This window comes from Staurois parvus, unplaced genomic scaffold (genome assembly GCF_062004578.1).
Source record: "Staurois parvus isolate SC_StPar_1 unplaced genomic scaffold, SC_StPar_1.0 ptg000086l, whole genome shotgun sequence".
Taxonomy (NCBI): domain Eukaryota; kingdom Metazoa; phylum Chordata; class Amphibia; order Anura; family Ranidae; genus Staurois; species Staurois parvus.
Window position 1 is genome coordinate 5,298,671 of NW_028317882.1, and position 22,315 is coordinate 5,320,985.

The following is a 22,315-nucleotide window of genomic DNA, read 5'->3' on the forward strand; positions in this document are numbered from 1 at the left end:
TATATATATATATATATAAAATATGTTTGGGGGTTCTAAGTAATGTTCTAGCAAAAAGAATGCTGATGTTTACATATATGAGAAAAATGGAATGGTCAGAAATGGCCTGGGGATCCAGTAAAGGTATTATCCTCAACTATTTTATTTTGATGAAAAGTATCATTCTTGAACATTATCTCAGCATTCATGTTATTCATATCATCTAAAAAACCTACAGGGGAGAGAGAAAAGCTCCTACTAAGTGTAATAAGGACTGTTTATTAAAAACTTAAAATTGGCAACTCATGTTGTTAAAATGGTCAACGGGCTCATCAATAAAGAAGACCGCTGTTTTGTATGCCATGTCTCTGTGCACCATCTGGCTCTGCATATCCAGACAGATGGTGAAAAGATGGCGCTTCAAACTTCTGGCTACCAGGAACCATGTTGGAATGCACACTTGTGGAAATGATGTCACATGGCAGTTTCACTGACAAACACATTGGCATGAGAGAGGACCGAAATGTGTAGCCATTTACATCCTGCTGTCATTACATCACTTTTGCTAGTGTGCATTCCAATTTCGTTCCCAGAAGTCAGAAGTTTGAGACGCCATCTTCCCACCATCTATCCGGATGCACAGAGGCAGCCAGTGCATGGAGAGACGGAGACATCACACACAGAACAGTGGTCTTCTTTGTTGATGAGCCTGTTGACCTTATGCTACACTTAGTATGTGCTTTCTTTCTCCCCTGTTTGTTTAATTACAGAGACTGCTTCTGCTCTGGGGACAGCTGTCATGATTGTGATAGTCTATCACTAGAGACTCTTATGGTCTCAATTATAATAAAAGATATGTTCATGGGATCGGCCAGATTGGATTGTGCATCTACTTTTTCTTTTTTTATCATCTAAAACCTCTTTTCCTAAACATTTTGTTTATGTTTGAGTTGCAATGTTTAACCACCTCCTTACCATGCTATAACGAAAGACAGCTACAGCGTGGCTCTGTTGTTCTTGGAGGGTGTCCATGGATGTCCTTCTGGAACCACACCCCTCCATGCGCACCCTTTGGTGTGCTCGCTGCATGCTCTGTGAACACAGCTGATCAAAGATCGTGGTAAAGGGTCAATCACAGTGGCCCTTTACCATGTGATCAGATGTATCCACTCACAGCTGATCACAATGTAAACACACTTGCCGGTTATCAGCAGTACTTTCCTAACGCGCTGTCACAGCGTGAGGAGAGCAGGTAGCCGGCAAGTGTGCTAGGGGCATGTACACAGATAATCAGGGCACTGATCATCAGTATCCTGATGATCAGTGCAGCCCCATCAGTACCCATCAGTGCTGTCCATCGTTACCCATTAGTGGTGCCCATCAGTGCCACCTATCAGTCCCCATCACTGCAGCCTAATCAGTACCCATTAGTGACACTTGTCAGTACCCATCAGTGCAGTCTATCGGTGCCCATCAGTGCAGTTTCATCAGTGCCACCTCATCAGTGCTCATCAGTGCAGCTTTTCAGTCCCCGTCAGTGCAGTCTAATCAGTACCCATTACTGCCGCTTGTCAGTGCCCATCAGTGCCGTCTATCAGTGCTGCCTATGAGTGCCCATCAGTGCCACCTATTCGAGCCCATCAGTGCAGCTTCATCAGTGCCTCCCAATCAATGCCACCTCATCAGTGCCCATCAGTGCAGCTTCATCAGTGCCTCCTAATCCTAGATTGTAAGCTCCAAGGAGCAGGGCCCTCCTAACCCTCTTGTATTGAACTGTATTGTTGCTGTATTGTCTCCCGTTATATTGGAAAATGCTGAGCAAACTGTTGGCGCTATATAAATCCTGTATAATAATAATAATCAGTGCCAGCTCATCAGTGCTCCCTCATTAGTGCCCATCAGTGCAGCCTAATCAGTACCCATTAGTGCCGCTTGTAAGTGCCCATCAGTGCCATCTATCAGTGCTGCTGATCAGTGCAACCTATTGGTGCCCATCAGTACAGCTTCATCAGTGCCTCCTAATCAGTGCAGCCTCATCAGCACACATCAGTTAAGGAGAAAAAATACTTATTTGCAAAATTTGATAACAGAAACAAATAACATTTTGTTTTTTTTCAAAAATGTTCGATCATTTTACATTTTTTTAAACAAAAAAATTAAAAAAACTCAGTGGTGATTAACTATCACAAAAAGCTCTATTTGTGTGAAAAACTGTTTTTTTTTTTCAAAATTTTCGGTCATTTTCAATTTTTTTAACAAACAATTTTAAAAACCCAGTAGCAATTAGCTACCACCAAAAGGCTCTATGTGAAAACCGTGGGTTTTTTTTTTCAAAATTTTCGGTCATTTTACATTTTTTTAATTAAGAATTAAAAAACTCAATGGTGATTAACTACCACCAAAAGGCTCTATTTGTGTGAAACAAAATTCTAAAAATGTCATATGAGTACAGTGTTGCATGGCGCGCAATTATCATTCAAAGTGTGAAAGCTGAAAAGTGTCCTGGGCAGGAGGGGGGTGAAAGTGGCCGGTATTGAATTGAAACATTTTTTTTCCTGTCAGTATTCGTATTTGAACACAAGATGGCGATATTGCATTAATTACGCATATAGATACATTTGTTTGTGGTACGTCGTATATCGAGGATCCACAAGATGGCGCTGTGCACTCTGACATGCCCCCATGCGCTTATCGCTCTTTAGTTCATATTGTTGGTTTAACATGGAGTCCGGACATGCTTGTTTCTGCTGAGAGTTCTATCCTCTGTAGGTGATTTGGGGTTTTCTAAGTTGCATTTACATTGTACTAGGTGTTAGAATCTGATGTTTATTTTTTACACACACACTGTAGTCTCCGTGATCACAAAATTGAGCAGATGCTTTATTGGCAGCACAGAGGTTTCATTGGGATCAGGCCTCATGTACTGACAGAAGCATTCCTTACCAAGTCACAGAGAAGTATTACATAAGAAGCTGAGCTATCCAACGTCTGTTAGCCTTGCAGGTGTTGGTTATGGAAATGTTTTATAAACAGGCTACTTTATTTCAGGTACTAATAACTAATCAATTTATGCAGCACTTTACATATATATAGTACATTCACATCAGTCCCTAACCCTCAAGGGGTGTACAATCTAAGGTCTCTAACTCACATTCATACATACACACACTAGGGACAATTTAGACAGGAGCCAATTAACCTCCCAGCATGTCTTTGGCGTGACTTTTAACACTGGTCTGAAAAGAAAAAACACAACAAAAACGCATAGGCATTTTTTCTGCGCTTTCTGAACATTTTTAAAGGACATGTGACTTAAAAACGGCACCAAAAACGCTTCTCAGAGGCGCTTTTTAGGCAGTTTCTATTGATTTCAATGGGAAGAGGCATTTTTGGGGCGTTTTTTTAACTCGCCAAACATGCCCTAAAGATGCTGCAAGCAGGAGCTTTTACACTGCATCGCAAGCGCAACGCCTCAGTGTGAAAACATACATAGATATACATTCACATACATAGGGAAGCGATTTTCTTGAGCTTTTCAGGAGTTTTTAACGCAAAAACGCTTCAAAATCTCTGCAGTGTGAAAGTAAGAGCTCAATCATACTATATACCAGAGCCGTGGATAAGGAGGTACCACTGGTTCTCCTGTACGGGGCCCAGGCATCAAGGTGAAACAGGTGTGAGCAGGGAGGGTGATCTGCACAGCAGGGGGGGGGACAATTACTGGAACTGATAGCTTGTATGGCTCTCTCTGCAGCACCCATCCAGTGCATCATACATTTCCCCATGCTGTCCAAGCCCCCTTGTGTGCCGCCCGCAGTGCTGCCGACTTCTTTGCTCTCCTTCCCACAGGTAGATGCAAGAATACAATGGGATGGAGAGTGTGGGAAGGGTCAGTAGATATGTCACATTTACCAGCCCCTTCCTTTCCTGAATGAACACAATGGTGATCGGTAGTGATCACTCACTGTGTTCATAACAAGCATAATAAACTGTGTTTATTTGGGGCCCTATTACATTGGCTGTACGGGGCCCTGTGGTTTCTAACAACAGCCTTGCTATATACTATGACCTGTGTTTCTTTGCCTTGAATATACACAGGGCACTGCTGGCATACATAGAAAACAATTGTTTTCTATGTGTTCCCCCTGTTCACACCACACTGCTAGTGTGCGGTGTGTTGCAGTGCGGAAAACGTCACATTTGCATTTTTCTGCACTGCACCATATAGTATGGCACCACGTGTTACTGTCCGAAAATGCAATACATCACACTGCTGTACACAGACCTGAAGAATATGAGATATTTAAATGAATATATTTGTATTGAAAAATCTAAATGGCAAGCTTTTGCGATCACATGTTTTCTAGCTCATAAACTCATCTGCAGGCAAATCTGATAAACACAGCGATTTCACCTTTCCCACAGGTGTTCCCCAAGTAGAGTAGCAGATTGTAAAACTGAAAATATTTGGGATTATAGCTGTTTTCTATGGAATGACAGATGAATGTCACAAACAAATGCCCATAGAGTATAATGGGAATCAAGATGTGACCTGGAGTCTGAACCATTAGACATATTACATAAATCCTTAGCAGACATACTCTCCAAGTCAGTGGTGTTGTTTAAAGGATAAATTCACTTTTTGGACAAAAATAATAAATACACATTTTATTGCAGGTAAAAAAATGAGCATTTAATATTTTTGTCCAAAGGAGCCTGTAAAGGCTGTGGCTATGGGAACATGTTACATGATCCACCCTAAAGACGGGTGGAACATGTAACATGTTCCAAAGGTGAATTTATCCTTTAAAATTGAGATTAGGTGGAATTATTATTGTTTTCTTGGTGAGTACATCAGCTAAGTTTTTTTTTTTTTTTTTGATATGTTGAATGGTTCTGACTCTAGGTCACATCTTGCTTCTTATGATACTCTATGGGCATTCCTTTGTGTCATTCATCTGTCATTCCATAGAAAGCAGTTATAATCCCAAATAATTTAAATTTTACAATCTACTACTCTGCTTGGGGAACACCTGTTGGAAAGGAGAAATTGATGTGGCCGTTAGATTTGCCTGCAAATGAGTTTATATTTTGTTTCCCATTCTCTGTAGGTATTCCCTTCTGTTCCATTATTGTCTGAGTATTTTACCGCCCTGTTAAAGTCTTTGGCCATTCCATCCTGTCATTCCTTTTAGCACGTCCCGATTGCAGCTCTCATGCATGCTCACTCATAGAGCAGAAAGTGCAGTAAGACATTGTTATGGATTTTTCTGGCTGAGACACTGAAAACAAAACTAATGCCCCATACACACAGACTTTTCTCTTGTGTTCATTGATGAACACAGCCTCTTTTTTTAATTATGACCACGTCAGCACCTCCTATGGGTAGTCCTCTCTGGGCATAAAACCTGCTATAAGCCACCAGTCATTCTGTCTAGTGTCTTCAGGAGTATGGACATATTTTTCATGCTGGTGCTCATGGTCATATAGCTTTTAATTTTTTTTCCTGGGATTTTTTTCCTGCAGATATCTTCTATCAACAGTCAGGTTGGGCGATGGGCTGGTTAATCTGGATCCAGTGGTTACCCCAATCTGGCCAGCGAGCGCACACAGACCATTAGCTCCACACTCGGTCGGCCGCAACAATGCCCCATGGACCAGGGCGGCCAGCGGTTACATGTCTCACAGGGACACATATGACCGGGCGGCTATAGTCTGTGTCACAGTGTTCCTCTAAACCGACAGCCCGCACCCCCCCCCCACTTCGGTGGATAGGAGGATCTGTCACAGGAGCCTTACTTGCATGCTAAGGACTGGTAAGTTGAAATGCCCCCCTTTCTTCACTTCCCAGATGCAGATTCCCCTCCACCCCCTCTTCTTCCAAACTTTGGTGGTAGCTGGTTCTCCTCCTACACAGGGGGCTCGCCTGCCTGCAATCTGACCTAACTGGCTCTCAGACCCTGGGCTATCCTTTGAAGTATGCTGAAGTTTTTGGATGGTGCTGCTTCCATCTGAATCCCCTTTCGGTTGGTCCAGGAGGAATGCTTGGTGGTGAGGTGTGGGGCCCAATCCAGTGCTCTGGGTGTGTGTCCCAGGCACGAGCTGGGGAAGTCTGGGCTACTGTTTGGCAGGGCATGTGGCTGCTATAGCAAGAGCAGAACTGGGCATGACAACTCAGGGCTCTTCCGCAGGCTTGGGGCTAGGCGCTGGTGTTCTGCTGTGCCCACCCATGGGTGGGCGCTCCATGTGGCCCTGCTGTCCAGAAATCCTTTGCAGCTTGCTGGGTGGGCTATGACACCCGCCATTTTGGTCGTGGGCATTCCTTGCCTTGGTTTAATGGAAGGCTGTCTCTACCTGGGGCAGGTCTCAGTTGCCGTGGGCACTCCTCCTCCACTTCTGCCTCTAGGGATGAGTCGGCAGCTGGTGGCCATCTTTGTGTGGCACTATTTTCCAGGTGTCCTGTCAGCAGTAGCTCTGTATGAGATTTTTATATTCCTTCTAGCAAGGACCGTGACAGCTGAGCAATGACAGATAACTGCGTGGCCTGTGGTTCCCTCTGCACATGATTATGCTCCTGCTGGAGCTTGGGGCCTCACACAGGGATCCCTGGTATCAGGTTCTCCCTGCTTCTGCCTGTAGGTCAGGTGGGTGTGGCTTGTCCTTGCCCCTGTTTCTGTGCCCTATGACATTCGGCGGTATGGGAAGGCGTTTTAGGGGACCGAGCAATACCTCCTCTGGGCTGAGATACTGTGGTCGAACGTCGGAGATCCGTTTAAGGGGTGGGACTCCCCATGATCAGGTGGGCTCCAGAGCGGTTAACCATGGATCCTGATGCCACTCCCTTGGAGGAAGAGGATGGGTCCTCTGCCACTGTATTTGCACAGGGATCAGCGTTAGTCATTGCTTTCATGGTTGCAGTAAGGACTGGGGTCCTCCAAAGCACCAGTATGTTCTTCCCAAGCTCTCTGAAGTATGTTAACTCTTTGATGAGACTTCCTGAAGAAGAGGGCCTACTGTGGTGGACCCTCCTATATCTTGGCTGAACAAGGCTCTGGAGATCCTGGTGAGGAATCTTCCACCTAAGGATCCTGCATATTGCAGGTGGAGGTGGTGGCCCGCTCCCTGTTCACCATTGCCGGGTCTGCATTCCAGCCAGTCCTGGCCCTGGTATCCCAGAATCGAACAAATTGGGCCAAGGTTCCTCTACAATCCTTGACTTCTATATAGTTGCCTCAAGTGTATGTAAAGTTGGCGGACCATTTGGTCCAGGGACTAAAGTACATTTGTGATGCGTCCCTTGCCACAGCTCCACTCCTCCTTATTCTGTTTTGGCATTAGTGCTGCAGCAGGTTTTGTGGCTCAAGCATTGGTTGGCTGACCAGATCTTCAAATATGTTTGGTGAACTTGTCCTTCTGGGGAGATTGGCTGTTTGGAACTATGCTGGACGATATTGTCAAGAACTTTATGGTGGCAAGGTTACCTTTCTGTCTCAGTCCAAGAAGGAAAAAGGCCCACATGGCAGGATGAAACTGACCTAAGCGGATTTTTCGTTCCCCTGGGTCCATGACAAAGGCCCTATGGTATATCCTCCTCGGCTTGCAGGTTGCCTCCAACCGGTTCTAGGGTGGGGGGTTGCTGCCGCTGGTTTCCGGGCCCGTGGACTTCCTGCCAAGTGGGCCATGAATGCATTCTTTCATGCTACAAAATGGAATTTCATTCATTTCCACCGGACAGGTTCTTTCCCTCTAATTTGTTGCTCTTGCTGACCATCTGCGGGCCCTGTACAGAGCTCCTTTCAGGAGTGATTATTCCAGTGCCTGAGTCAGAGCGGTTCAGGGATTTCTTACTTGTTCGCAGTTCCCAAAACAGACAGGGTTCGCCCGATCCTGGACCTCAGGGACTTGAATGGCTTCGTAAAGGCTCAAAAGTTCAGGGGGATTTTCTGGCATCTGTAGACATCAAGGATGTTTACCTGCACATTTCCCATATGCAAGGGATGTCTGTGTTTCCTTTGCTTTTCTGTTGCATTACCAATTTGTAGTGTTGCCCTTCAGCCTGTACTCTGCTCCCCTGGTATTTACCAACAGTTCTGGCCTTGCTGAGATGACAAGGGCTTGCTGTGCTTTGCTATCTTGATGACTTGCTCCTATGGGGGGAGATTAACTCGTACTTGCTGGGCAGTGTGGAGATCACCATGTGTTCCCTACAAGGCTTCAGATCCTGAACCTCCAGAAGTCGGTGTTGATCCCATCCAAATGCTTGTAGTATCTGGGGCTAATCCTTGAATCAGAGCTGGCCAAGGTGTTATGCCCATTGGACAGGCTACAGAAACTTTGGTCAGCGGTCAAACAGGACTCGACTCTCCCTGCGTTTTTCCGTGCAGTCTAGGCCTGATGGTGGCTACCTTCAGAGTACTTCCGTGTGTCCAGTTCCATATGAGATTACTGCAGAAGGCAATCTTATCCAAATGGACTAGCTTGGACATTCAAATTTACCAGGGGTAGTCGACAAGGGCCTCTCTCATGTGGCTTTGGTCACTTCCTGTGCGAAACAGAAGGTTCTCCCTTGCTCTTCGGGTGACTCTGGTCACTGCGGATGTCAGCCTGTTTGGGCTGAGGCAAAGTCCTGGGATCGGAACGAACTGTAAGCCTATAGCAGAGAGGGGGTTTTATGACCAGAGAGGACTGCCCATAGGAGGTGCTGAAACTTTTTCTGCCTAGTGTCCTTCTCTTGCAGGTGGGGCTATAAAACCCTGTTTGGTCATGGGTAATGAAAAGGCAGCTATGTCTGTCAATGAACTCAGAGAAAGGGATTTTATGGTGAGTAACATAAAATCCTGTTTTTTCTTCCCTTGGATGCCTGTGTGCAAGGGGAGGGAAAAAGCAGCATTAAAAAGTCTTAAGTTACGTTTTGCAAGCCCAGTTAGGCGAGCCAATCGCTTGGACATTTGCTCATTCCTTTGGGCAGAATATGAATTTGTCCATTGGAGTGAATGAACACCCAAGTGCATGACACATCTAGCACTAAAGCACGTTTAGACATGTCAAACATGTTTTGATGCTAGAATGCTCCTCTCCTGAATGCACTGGCCCTGTTTTTTTTTTTCTGCCTCTAAACACCTGCAAACATGTATGTACATGGATGCGTAGAGTAACATCGAGGGGCGTTTAGAGGCAGAAAAAAAAGGCAAAAGGCTCTACAAATGGCAAAAATATACAGTTGTTATTATCATAATACAGGTCTTATCTAGTGCCAACAGTTTGCGCAGCGCTTTACAACATGAGGGCAAGACAGTACAGTTACAATACAGTTCAATACAGGAGGAATCAGAGGGCCTTGCAATTGCAAAGAACAGAAAAAAAAACCAGACTAGACACTGGATTCTGTCAAAGCTTCTGTTCTGAAGAGGTTTATTATTACGTTCTATTTTATACATGAGATAAAAAAGGTGTGATCTAAGGTCCCTAACTCTCATTCATACACATACTAGAGCCAATTTACCTCCAAGCATGTCTTTGGAGTGTGGGAGGAAATGAGTACCTGGAGGAAACCCACATAGGCACAGGAAGAACATGCAGACTCCATTCAGGTAGTGACGTGTGAATAATGTCACTTGTTATATGTCAACAGCTATCCAGTTTTGTGAAACTAAAACGTTGAGAAAGGAGGGGATGAGAGAGAACATTCTAGGAAAATGTTAGTCTTTGTAAAATGGACATTATACAAAATGGATTCTCTTGTGCTTAAATTAACAAATACAGTGAAAGTTATTGTCAGCATTTATAGAGGAATTCATAAAGGGTGTTGCTGATATCCTTTAGAATTCCTTTGGCTGCCACACCAAAATTGTTGGTGCTTGTGCTCAATTTGTGCACCTGTCACAGCCCAGCACTGAGGTCAGAGAGTCCATACTGTCACCCACCCAGTGACCAGCTGATAGCTGATTGGGACCAGGGATAGAGCAGAGCACACAAGTGGGAAATTACATTTCTGGGAAAGTTCTGTGCACCACCTGTGTACAGAATGCCTCCAGGTAGTCATATTGCACTGAATTTTCCCAGAAAATTGCAGCACAGCAGATTGAAAAGGAAAGGTAATTGTAATTGTAACATTCACTTACAATATGACTTGTGTAGCAATTGTATATGATATACTGTTGTGTTCAAAATAATAGCAGTGTGTTGAAAAAAGTGAATAAAGCTCAAAATCCTTCTAATAGCTTTTATTTCCATACACACAAATGCATTGGGAACACTACACATTCTATTCCAAATCAAAACATGAAGAAAAATATATCAAATTTGTGTTGTTCCTCTAAAAAAATTGAAGAAAAGTGAATATTAGACTGTTCAAAAAAAATAGCAGTGTTTGTATTCTTCTTTACAAACTCAAACATTCACTATATAAACTGAAAAATGTTTGAAGATTTTGCTTTCCTTTGAATCACTTAATTAATATTTAGTTGTATAAGCACTGTTTCTGAGAACTGCTGTACATCTGTGTTGCATGGAGTCAACCAACTTCTGGCACCTGTGAACAGGTATTCCAGCCCAGGATGATTGGACTACATTCCACAGTTCTTCTCTATTTCTTGGTTTTGCCTCAGAAACTGCATTTTTGATGTCACCCCACAAGTTTTCTATTGGATTAAGATTCGGGGATTGGGCTGGCCACTCCATAACATCAATCTTGTTGGTCTGGAACCAAGATTTTGCACGTTTACTGGTGTGTTTGGGGTCGTTGTCTTGTTGGAACACCCGTTTCAAGGGCATTTCCTCTTCAGCATAAGGCAGCATGACCTCTTCAAGTATTCTGATGTATTCAAACTGATCCATGATCCCTGGTATGCGATAAATAGGCCCAACACCGTAGTATGAGAAACATCCCCATATCGTGATGCTTGCGCAACCACGCTTCACTGTCTTCACAGTGTACTGTGGCTTGAATTCAGTGTTTGGGGGTCGTCTGACAAACTGTCTCCGGCCACTAGACCCAAAAAGAACAATCTTACTTTCATCAGTCCACAAAATGTTGCACCATTTCTCTTTAGGCCAGTCAATGTGCTCTTTGGCAAATTGTAACCTCTTCAGCACAAATCTTTTTCTCAACAGTGGGACTTTGCGGGGGCTTCTTGCAGATAGCTTGGCTTCACATAGGCGTCTTCTAATTGTAACAGTACTCACAGGGAACTTTAGACCTTCTTTGATCTTCCTGGAGCTGATTGTTGGCTGAGTCCTTGCCATTTTGGCTATTCTATCCATTCGAATGGTAGTTTTTCGCTTTCTTCCACGTCTTTCAGGTTTTGGTTGCTATTTTAAAGCATTTGCGATCATTTTAGCTGAGCAGCCTATCATTTTCTGCACTTCTTTATATGTTTTCCCCTCTCCAATCAACTTTTTAATCAAGGTACGCTGTTCTTCTGAACAATGTCTGGAACGACCCATTTTCCTCAGAATTTCAGAGAGAAATGCACTGTAACCAGCATGTACATTTGCTGCCTTCCTTCCTTAAATAGGGCAATAATTTCCACCTGTTTTTCAAAGAATGAATGACCTCACTAATAGAACTCCACACTGCTATTATTTTGAACATGCCCCTTTCAATTAGTGATTCAATTACACAGAATCAGCAGCAAGCATGTCATGACTGTTGGGTCTGTTGGGTTTCTATTACTCTACTACACCTGCTAGTAAATTATTTGCCATGCAGAAATATCATTTCTACCAAAAACAGTGATTGATCAGGTTAATGATGTCTGACTGCTATTATTTTGAACACAACTGTATATATATAATTTTTTTTATTTTTTCAAGAAAGTGGAGTTACCCTTTAATGTCAACTTCCCAGCACATACATGCCCCACTCTCAAGTACTGGCATACCTCTGTACATTAGTTCCTAGCTGGTATTAATTACCATCAGTTTTCTATTCTATTAACTGGCAGTAGTTCAGTAAGAATCTGTCACTGTCACAGCAGCAGGTTCTCAAAATGGAGGTAGTGTGAATGAATGTTACGGAAAGTGACTCGTATGTTTACCTGAATTAATCGCAGGTAGTTTTAAAGAGATCTACTGTTAGAAAAGTGTTATTGAGGCTTTGAGTCCCGTGATCTTCCTATAGGAATATATACTGTATGCCAATGCATTTTTGGACTGCCATATGCAATGGAATATTTACATGTAGTAACAACAGCTTTTTATCCTAAGAAAACTGTGTGAAGCCTGTCAGACACAGCACTGATACTGCCCTGAACCTGGACACTGGTAGTAGTTATGTGAAAAGGATGCGTCCAGAGTACATTATTACATTGCGGCATTGATCCAGATAAACTGCAGAAGCAATGCAAGGCTTCTACATGTCTAGTTGTACTGTTGAAGCTATTTACAGTTCACTCTAGTATTAAATGTTACTGCCAAGCATTTGCTTTCTTTTATTGTTTGTAAATGAAAGCTATAAACTTTACTTAAAAAGGTTTTCTTACAGTTTGAGCAGAGTGAGATGAGATTAATTCATACATTTGTTTATTTTTCTGCCCTAGTGCAGAGCTGTGTATAGGCAGCTCATATTAGTGAATGAACTTGTTCGGCTGTATGGACTCATCTGCACAGCCAGGTTTTATATATATACACAGGGATGGGCACATGGAGCCAGATGCTAAGCCTTTGTATCTGGGTCGTTGCACCTGTTCTTGTGTAACTGTCAAACTCTGCTGTGCAGGTGAGTCCATAAAGCCAATTAATGTCTAGGACAGTGGAGTAAACAAATGGTTATTCACTGTCAATGGGGGCTGAGCACTTGTCCCGGCACCACACCTCCAAAAGGTCCATACAAGGGCACTCTTAGGTGGTAGCATCACTGGCCAAGATGAAGCCTCCATTTAATGCTCTAAAGTAGGCTTTTTCGCCCTTTTTGGAAACATCCAATTTGGATATACATTCATTAGTTTTTACTTGCAGTGAGTAAAGGTTTCGTTGGATGTTTTTATCAGGAGTCTGTAGGTATCATAATGTTTTGTTCTCTGGGCCTTAGATTGTTAATGTTCTATCATATTCTGTTTGCATTTGTGGATAATACGATATATGTATGGGTATATAACATATTTTCTTTTTTTTTAGGGTTGTAAAAGACTTTTCTTCCAACTGAGGTCTTTATATTTTTCTACAATAAAGCTGGTTAAGTGGAAAATGTCATTTCAGTTTAATTTCAGTATTGAAGAAACAGAAGATGGTAAGGTGGGATGTACTGGTCTTTCAGACCTTAAAGGGGAGAAAGCAGAGCATGATATGCACCTATCAGAAAACAAAGAAGTACAGATACAATTATCCACTAAAAACAAAGAGAAGGAAATAGAACTGAATTTCTCCTGTAATAATGATGTATTAAATGGCAGCAGTATGAGCAAGGATTGCAAAGCTGGAGAAAAAAAAGTTTGCTGTAAACCAGCCATCGAACATAAAATTCCACAAGATGTTAACAAAGTGCTGGAAAATAAAATTGTTGAACAAAGCTCAGATCTGCAATTCGTAAACGTGTCTGTAGTGGAAATGACATTGTCAAATGAAGATTTGCATGGTGAAAATATAGTGAGTAAAACTGTTACAGCTAACTCTGATTTGATTTCTGGGGTATATGAAGGCGGCATGAAAATTTGGGAGTGCACATTTGATCTTCTCAGATATTTTGAAGATGAAGATGTCAGCTTCAATGAAAAAATAGTTTTGGATCTTGGCTGTGGGGCTGGTTTGTTGGGAATCGAGGCTCTAAGGCGAAAAGCCAGAGAAGTGCATTTTCAGGACTACAACAACACAGTGATAGAAGAGATCACTATACCTAATGCATTGGTCAACTGTGACAGTACCGATGAAACTGGAAATGTTACAGAAGAACCAAGTAAAAAAAGACTCAAAAAGTCAGAAACCCATGCAGGGCTCCTATCCAAGTGCCGCTTCTTCTCTGGCGATTGGTCAAATTTTACAATATTAATGCAAAATCAAACGCCATTGGTAAAATATGATATTATTCTTACATCAGAGACCATATATAATCCTAATTACTATGAAGCTCTGCATGATCTCTTTCAGAATCTATTGGCTGATGATGGGAATATATGCCTAGCAAGCAAGTCTCATTATTTTGGTGTAGGAGGGGGTGTCCTACCATTTGAGACTTTTATTAAAAAGGGCAGCCTTTTCAACATTAATACACTGAAGACAAATGATGATGGACTTCAAAGAATGCTTCTAAGTTTGACATTTAAAGACCATTAATAAAAAGTCTATTTTGATGCCTCAGTTGGCTTTCTGTGATAAAATGCCTTTTTTTTTTATACAGAATTTGTAAATTAGCAGTTTGTATTGTAAAGGCACAGGTCTGTGTTCTCCCTGGAAACTGTTTTCAGGAGAAAGCAATAGGATGGGATTCATTAAAAGTATAGGCAGCATAAAATCACTGAGAAACTGAAACCGTGCAGAAAATATAAATGTGAGTATAGCTAGAGCTGAACAGTCGATTCCCCAACATAAAAAATAAATTTGTGTGGTCTAGTTGCTACTTGCTGTTTAACAATATAGAAAAAAAAGAAAGGAAACTTTTAGTGGTGATATTACTACCACTCCTAAAAGTGACAGCTCCAGTTTAGAGATACTGGTTTAACCACCTTCTGCCTATGGGACGCATCCATATGCCCTCGGGTTGACCCAGGTATCAATGTTTTCAGACAGAGATGCTTTAAAATGCAAGAGCAATCCAAACAGCTGAAGAACTTCAGGGTCACTTTTACATGTAACTGACGAGGGTCCAAGCTACCACCTTCCGAAGCTCTCCCGATTCCCTCAGGGAGTTCGGAACTGAAGGTGGTAGTTCCACCGGCTGACCATAGATATGGAAGGTCAGATTTGATCAACTTGGTCAATTGGATCAAATGCTTTTAAGGGCAGAGGAGAGATTTGTCTAATAGACCCCAGATCTCTCCGTAAAGAGTACCAGTCACTGTCCATGCTGTCACAAAGGATGTTGCTCGTCCTTTGTGATAGCAATAAAAGTGCTAAACATTTTTTTAAAGAAACTGTAACAAAAGATTGAATAAAATAATAAAAAAAAAATTTAAGCGCCTCTCCCCATGCTCAAAGCAAAGGTTAATGCATACTTAGGTCCCACAAGCACATGTCAATGTTATTCGCACCACACATTAGGTATTGCTGCAAATGCTATAGTAAGAGCAATCATTTTAGCAACAGACCTCTTGTGTAACACTGAACTGGTAACCTGTAAAGGCTTTAACCCTTTTGCTGCCAGGTCCGTATGTGACTTTCTGCTTCTGCTATAAGCTCATGGTCAGAGCTATTACCTAAAATGTGACCCTCACCTGCCGCTCCTCTGCCTCTCACCCACTGCAATTGCCGGCTTCCCTCCTCTGCCTCTCCCGCCAGTAATTGCAGAGCCTTCCCTGCTTCTGTGACCCCTGCCTCCTTCCTGCACCCCCCAGCACTGATCCCCAGGTATGGGCCAATTCCCCCCCACGATCCTTCATGCAACCTCCCACCCCCATGCACTGCTGCTGGCCGGCATTCCCTCCACCCCCTCCCATCTGCAGCCTGGGAGATCGTGACTGTCAGGATGGAGAGCGGTGAGGCTGGTAAACCTGTGTTTACCAGCCCCTTTTCTTTACTGAATGAGCAAGGTGATCAGTAGTGAACACTGTTCATTCATCAGTGTTTACTATGTTTCAGTTTGTGAATGAAACATGGTAAACAGTGTTTACTATGTCATTTTGTGAATGAATAGGAGTCTGTACAGATTTCTATTCATTCATCTACAATGCAGCCCAGACTGCAAAGAAAGGGACAGTCCTCAGTCCCTTTTTCTGTCTCAAAAATGAGACATTATTAAAAATAATATACTTGTAAAAAAAATAATAAGAAAGTAGGGGTAGATTTAGAAGTCTCCCTTGCCTTTTGAAGCCCAATCTACATTCAAATTGCACTCCAGTGCCTACTGACAGGCACTGAAGAAGTGAGTCGATGCCTCCTTACCACCTCTTTTAACCCCATTTTTGCTGACAAATGCGCTGCAACTGTATGCATTGCACGCAGTTGCAGGGCATGTGCAGTGCGTCCGTATTGACTTGAATGTGTAGCTTTCAGAAGGCTGCTTCACTACAAGTCGGGTCAACTTTGCCATGGGTGCAAAGGTAAACCCCCCCCATCTGCTGCCTATTGTAACTTAAAGGATAGGTTCACCTTTCATAACATGTTACACCCATATTAAGGGAGGACCTGCTCTGCTTTAACAGCTGGCGGGGGATCTTCCCCCCCCCCCCCCGTTAGCTGTTAAAATTTTAAAAAATGCTGCTGGGTGGGCGGAGCCCTCTGAATGAGAAAACTAAGTAATTGATAACTACAAGCCTTAGCAGCTGTTGGCATGTAGTTATCAATGAAATACCACGGCACTGCGGTACTTCATTGATTGTTCCTGTCAGAGTGTATCGGCTTGCTCGTAATAGATGTACGGGCAAAAAGATATACTGTCAGGTCTGCAGGAGACCTGCATGGCACCAGCGATCTGAAACAGACACAAAATAAATGCACATTTTCTTACCTGCAAAATAATGTGCATTTATTATTTTTGTCAAAAGGTGATCTTATCCATTAAGGGGGGTGGCAGAAATGCAGTTCAAATGCACCTCGTTCACACAGGGCATACTACAGGGAGGCTGTGTTTAGCTGCACAGGGATGCACAGGTGTTCCGTGCATCCCCATGCAGGCAGTCCCATTCATGTCAATTGGGACAAAGTAGCTGCACAGAAATGCACAGGCATTCTGTACATTCCTGTGCAGGCAGTCCCATTCATGTCAATTGGGACGTAGTGGCTGCATGGACACAGCTACTGTTTCCAACTTGACATCCGTAAAACAAATCACAAACCCATCTAGCGCACTACAGGTCCCAGCTTTCCAAATCCAATGTCCGATATTCTGCAGGGATGAGGGAAGCGAATCTCAGGATGGACACAGCAGAAGGATCCTTCAGCTGCCAATAGACCCGGGAAGATCTAAACAGCTTGAAAAAAAACAAAGGAAGCTGCAGCGCGAGATCTCCGCCAGCAATATATGTAATTTTATTGAATACAATTAAAAATAGTATACTCACGTGTAAAGTTCTTGGCAAGCGGCTCAGGTACAAATCTCAACATGGAGATAACATTAAGTGTGTTAAGTAAACGACCATTCCGAATCCCTCAGCCGTCATATCGAGGGACTGAATTTGACAGCTGACAACACGAACACTGCCTTGTGGATCGCCGTACACAGTAGGAATGGAGGAGAGGGAGGGGGTGGTAACGCATTTCAAAGGACACACCTTTGTCATAACCTGCCCCAAATGATTGTGTGGGGATTTAAATAGGGTCCTTTCCTCCTACAGTGTACAGAGATCCAGGAGGCAGTGTTAGCGGTGTCGGCCATTAGCAGGGTTTGACAGCTGTCAAATTCAGTCATTCGATATGCCGACTGAGGGATTTGGAATGGTCATTTACTTAACACACTTGATGTTATTTCCATGTTGAGATCTGTACCTGAGCCGCTTGCACGTGAATATACCTGAGAACTTTACACGTGAATGTACTATTTTTAATTGTTTCAATTAGTGGTGCACCGAAATGAAAATTCTGGTGCCGAATACGAAAATTCAAAATGCACTTGGCCGAAAACCGAAATGCAGTTTTTAAAAATGAATATTTATTTTTTGGAGAGAAATACACTTTGATTAAATAAAAACAAAAAAACAATATATACCCCAATTTTTTGGTAAAATATGAAAGAGGATGTTATGGCAAGTAAATAGCCAACATGTCATGCTTTAAAATTGCGCACGCTCGTGGAATGGCGTGCAACTACGGTACTTAAAAATCTCCATGGGTGATGCTTTAAAAATTTCTACAGGTTAGCAGTGTAAAGTTACAGAGGTCTAGTGCGAGAATTATTGCTCTTGCTCTAACGTTCATGGCTATACCTCACGTGTGTGGTTTTAACACCGTTTACATATGTGGGCATGGCCTATGTATGTGTTCACCACTACGGGGGGCACTTTAAACTTTTTTTAAAAAATGTGTTTAATTGTTTTTGTTTTTTTGCACTGTCCTTTTAAAAAAAAATTAATCACTTTTATTCTTATCACAAGAAATGCATGCATCCCTTGTGATAAAACTAATTAGTGACAGGTCCTCTTTATGGAGAGATATGGGGTCAATAAGACCCCACATCTCTCCTCTGCAATGTAAAGTATTGGATCAAAAAAAAGCATTGATCTAGTGCTTAAAAAAAAAGCCGGATCGGGAGGTGACATTGCTTCAGTCCTCCAAGGGCATAGAGATGAGTGGCGGCCATCTTTCCTTCACTCATTTCTATGCCCAGCGCCAGGATCGATGGTTTCTCAGATAAGGCTGAGAACTACCGAGCGGCGGTGAGGGGTGGGGTTTTTTCGGCACCTGCATCGGTGCTCTCTTTCATTTTGGCCAATGGCCAAAGGGGTGTTTTCAGCCTAAACGTTTTGGCCACCGAAATTTCTGTGCATCCGTAGTTTCAATAAAAATTACATATATTGCTGATGGAAATCCCGCGCTGCTGTTTCCTTTGTTTTTTTTAAACTTGACATCCGTGTGAGTGCATTTCTCTGAACTCACACTGCGTTTGGGACCAAGCACGAACACCCACACAAATGTCAGATCTGTCCTTGCAGCCACTGCGTCCCAACTGACATGAATAGGATTGCCTGCACAGGGATGCACAGAACACATAAACACGGCCCTCCATATGACCCTCAATGGGCGTACGCTGAGTACACCCCATGTGAACAAGGCCTTTAGTAGGAATTTTATAAGTTATATGTGTGCAAATAAGGATTTTAGTGTTTTTTAGTGAAAATAGCGATTTGATAAGCGCTTGCGCAAATATAGCGGGGCCTTGAAAATCCGTAGCACCTTCTTTGTATTCTACTGGTCCTATGCTTTCAGAGAATATATGTTTTGGGGGTCTTTTATAAACTCTAAAAGATGTAAGTAAAAAATCAAAACCTCCAGATTTTTAAATACATTTTGGATATTTACAGTTTTGCGTACGTTTAGTTTTCACCATTTCGCAACTTAAAATGTATAGCTAATTGTTATTTATTAACTCAATACAGGTTAAGCTTTTATATTTTGCAAGTATTTTGTAAAACTTGCTGTGCTTGTGTCTTCTAATAAAGTGTCTGCTAATAATGATTTTAGTGAATTTTAGCAAAAATATTGTTTTGATAAACATTTGCACTAATATCACAGGACCTTAAAAATCAGTAGCACCTTCTCTTTATTGTACTGGTAATGTGCATTCAGAAAATATTTGGCTTGGGGGGTCTTTTACAAACTCTGAAAGCTGTAAGTAAAAAATTAAAACCTCCAGATTTTTAGAGAAATGTGATTTACAGTTGCATACTTTATATTTTCACCATTTTGCAAAAAGGTGCAATTCAAAATGTACAAATGTATGTTATTTATTGACTCAAAAATGGTTAAGCTTTTACAATTAGCAGGAATTTTGTAAAATTTGCTGTGTTTGTACCTAATAACTATTTTAGTGTATTTTTAGCAAAAATCGAGTTTTGATAAAAGTATATAGTTTTTGAAAAGTCAGTATGACCTTTTTGTTTTTTTTTATTTTATTGGTCACATGCTTTTAGAAAATGTATGGTTTAGGGGGTCTTTTACAAACTCTGAAAGGGAAAAATAAAGCAATGGAAAAATTACAAAAATTGTCTGGCCACCTCCAGTTTGAAATTGGATCGCAGGGCCTGGCAGCGGAGGGGTTAAAAGTGTCGCTTATGGAGATTTTTAAGTACCATAGTTTGTCACCATTGCATGGGTGTGCACAATTTTTGAAGCGTGACATGTTAAGTATTTATATACTCCGCATGACATCTTTTATATTTTACCAAACAATTGGGTATTATGTTGTGTTTTGTGCAGTAAATTCAATAAAGTTTATTCTTTTTTAAAAAATTGTTTGAACAATCATTGAACAAATACTGTGTGATATAAAAAATTGCAACACCCACCATTTTATTTATATATATATATATATATATATATATATATACACAGTTGCAAGAAAAAGTATGTGACAACAATAGAAGAACACAGTCTGCTGAACATAATACTACACAAACATTAGATGTTGCCATGGTTTAATTGCACATAACATGTAAACATTCACAGTGCAGGGAGGAAAAAGTATGTGAGGCCCTAGCTTAATGACTTCTCCCAGAGCTAATTGGAGTCAGGGGTGAGCCAACCTTGACTCCAATCAGTGTGATGATATTGGATGTGTTGCTGACAGCTGTCCTGCCCTTAAAAAACACACCTGTTTTGGGTTTACTGGTTTCAAGAAGCACTGTCTGATGTGAACCATGCCTCGCAGAAAAGAGCTCTCAGAAGACCTACGATCAAGCATTGTTGACTTGCATGAAGCTGGAAAGGGTTACAAAAGTATCTCCAAAAGCCTTGATGTCCATGTGTCCACGGTAAGACAGGCTGTCCACAAATGGAGAAAGTTTAGCACTGTTGCTACTCTCCCTAGGCGTGGTCGTCCTGTAAAAATGACTGCAAGAGCACAGCGCAGAATGCTGCATGAGGTAAAGAAGAATCCCAGAGTGTCAGATAAAGACCTTCAGAAATCTCTGGCACATGCTAACATTTTTGTTGATACATCTACAATAAGGAAAACATTAAACAAGAATGGAGTACATGGGAGGACACCACGGAGGAAGCCATTGCTGTCCAAAAATAATATTGCAGCACGGTTGAAGTTTGCAAAAGAGCACCTGGATGTTCCACAGCACTACTGGCAAAATATACTGTGGACAGATGAAACCAAGATTGAGTTGTTTGGGAAGAACACACAACACTATGTGTGGAGAAAAAAAGGCACAGCACACCAACATCAAAACTTCATCCCCACTGTAAAACATGGCGGAGGGAGCATCATGGTTTGGGGCTGCTTTGCTGCCTCAGGGCCTGGACGGATTGTTGTCATTGATGGGAAAATGAATTCCAGAGTTTAAGACATTTTGCAGGAAAACGTACGACCATCTGTCTGCCAACTGAAGCTCCGCAGAGGATGGGTGATGCAACAGGACAATGACCCAAAGCATACAAGTAATTCAACAAAACAATGGCTGCAACAGCACAGAATACGCCTTCTGGAGTGGCCCAGTCAGAGTCCTGACCTCAACCCGATTGAAATGCTGTGGCATGACCTTAAGAGAGCGATTCACACCAGACATCCCAAGAACAGTTTTGTAAAGCCTGGAACAGTTTTGTAAAGAGTGGTCCAAAATGACTCCAGATCGTTGTGCAGGTCTGATCTGCAACTACAGGAAACGTTTGGTTGAGGTTATTGCTGCCAAAGGAGGGTCAACTAGTTATTAAGTCCAAAGGTTCACATACTTTTTCCTCCCTGCACTGTGAATGTTTACATGTTATGTGCAATTAAACCATTGCAACATCTAATGTTTGTGTAGTATTATGTTTAGCAGACTGTGTTCTTCTATTATTGTCACTTAGATGACGTTCAGAGCACATTTATGCCCAATTCATGCAAAACTCCACGTAATCCCAAGGGGTTCACATACTTTTTCTTGCAACTGTATATGTGTGTGTATTTTATTGGGATTTTATGTGACAGACCAACACAAAGTGGCAAATAATTGTGAAGTAGAAGGAAAATGATAAATGGTTTTTAACATTTTTTTACTTGAGGTGATTGTAGCCGTCTGCAAAGTGTGGCGTTTGTATTTGTATTCATTTCGTACTTTGCAGACCCACCTTTTGCTGCAATTACAGCTGCAAGTCTTTTTGGGTATGTCTCTACCAGCTTTGCACATCTAGAGAGTGAAATTTTTGCCCATTCATCTTTGCAAAAGCTCTGTCAGATTGGATGGAGATCGTCTGTGAACAGCAAATTTCAAGTCTTGCCACAGATTCTCAACTGGATTTAGGTCTGGACTTTTTTAGGTCATTCTAACACATGAATGTGCTTTGATCTAAACCAGGGGTCAGCAACCAGTAGATTGTGATATACCAGTAGATCTCAGCCAGGTGACTGGTAGATCACGATCTGGGTTTGCTGACCCACCATTCCAGCGCATCAAACAGAGTGCAATGCAGAAGGACTACTTGAAAGGTTGGAGCTGTAGCAGAGAGCAACTGTACACCCTGTGATGGAACACAGCGTCCAACCCCTGCCCTTCTCACCAACTAGTGACAAAGGACCAGCCAATCTCGCACCGAGCTGTTACTTGCG

General features: G+C 42.2%; 1 protein-coding gene across 2 annotated transcripts; it reads left to right on the top strand.

Annotated features, from left to right (window-relative positions):
- The first annotated feature begins 2,699 nt into the window (after nt 1-2,699).
- On the top strand, nt 2,700-14,271 carry METTL18 (methyltransferase 18, RPL3 N3(tau)-histidine). Of its 2 annotated transcripts, XM_089669993.1 has the most exons (3): nt 2,700-2,744; nt 5,506-5,795; nt 13,096-14,271. In XM_089669993.1, exon 3 carries the CDS (start codon nt 13,165-13,167, stop codon nt 14,245-14,247), a length of 1,083 nt encoding a protein of 360 aa, XP_089526119.1. In that variant the 5' UTR covers nt 2,700-2,744; nt 5,506-5,795; nt 13,096-13,164; the 3' UTR covers nt 14,248-14,271. The 2 variants fall into 2 exon arrangements, with proteins under 2 accessions (XP_089526119.1, XP_089526118.1); XM_089669992.1 differs by lacking the exon at nt 5,506-5,795 and having other exon boundaries at nt 2,706-2,744.
- Nucleotides 14,272-22,315: the final 8,044 nt, after the last annotated feature.

Coding starts and splice junctions, on each gene's coding strand:
- METTL18 (XM_089669993.1), top strand. CDS start 13,165: ATGTCATTTCAGTTTAATTTCAGTATTGAAGAAACAGAAGATGGTAAG.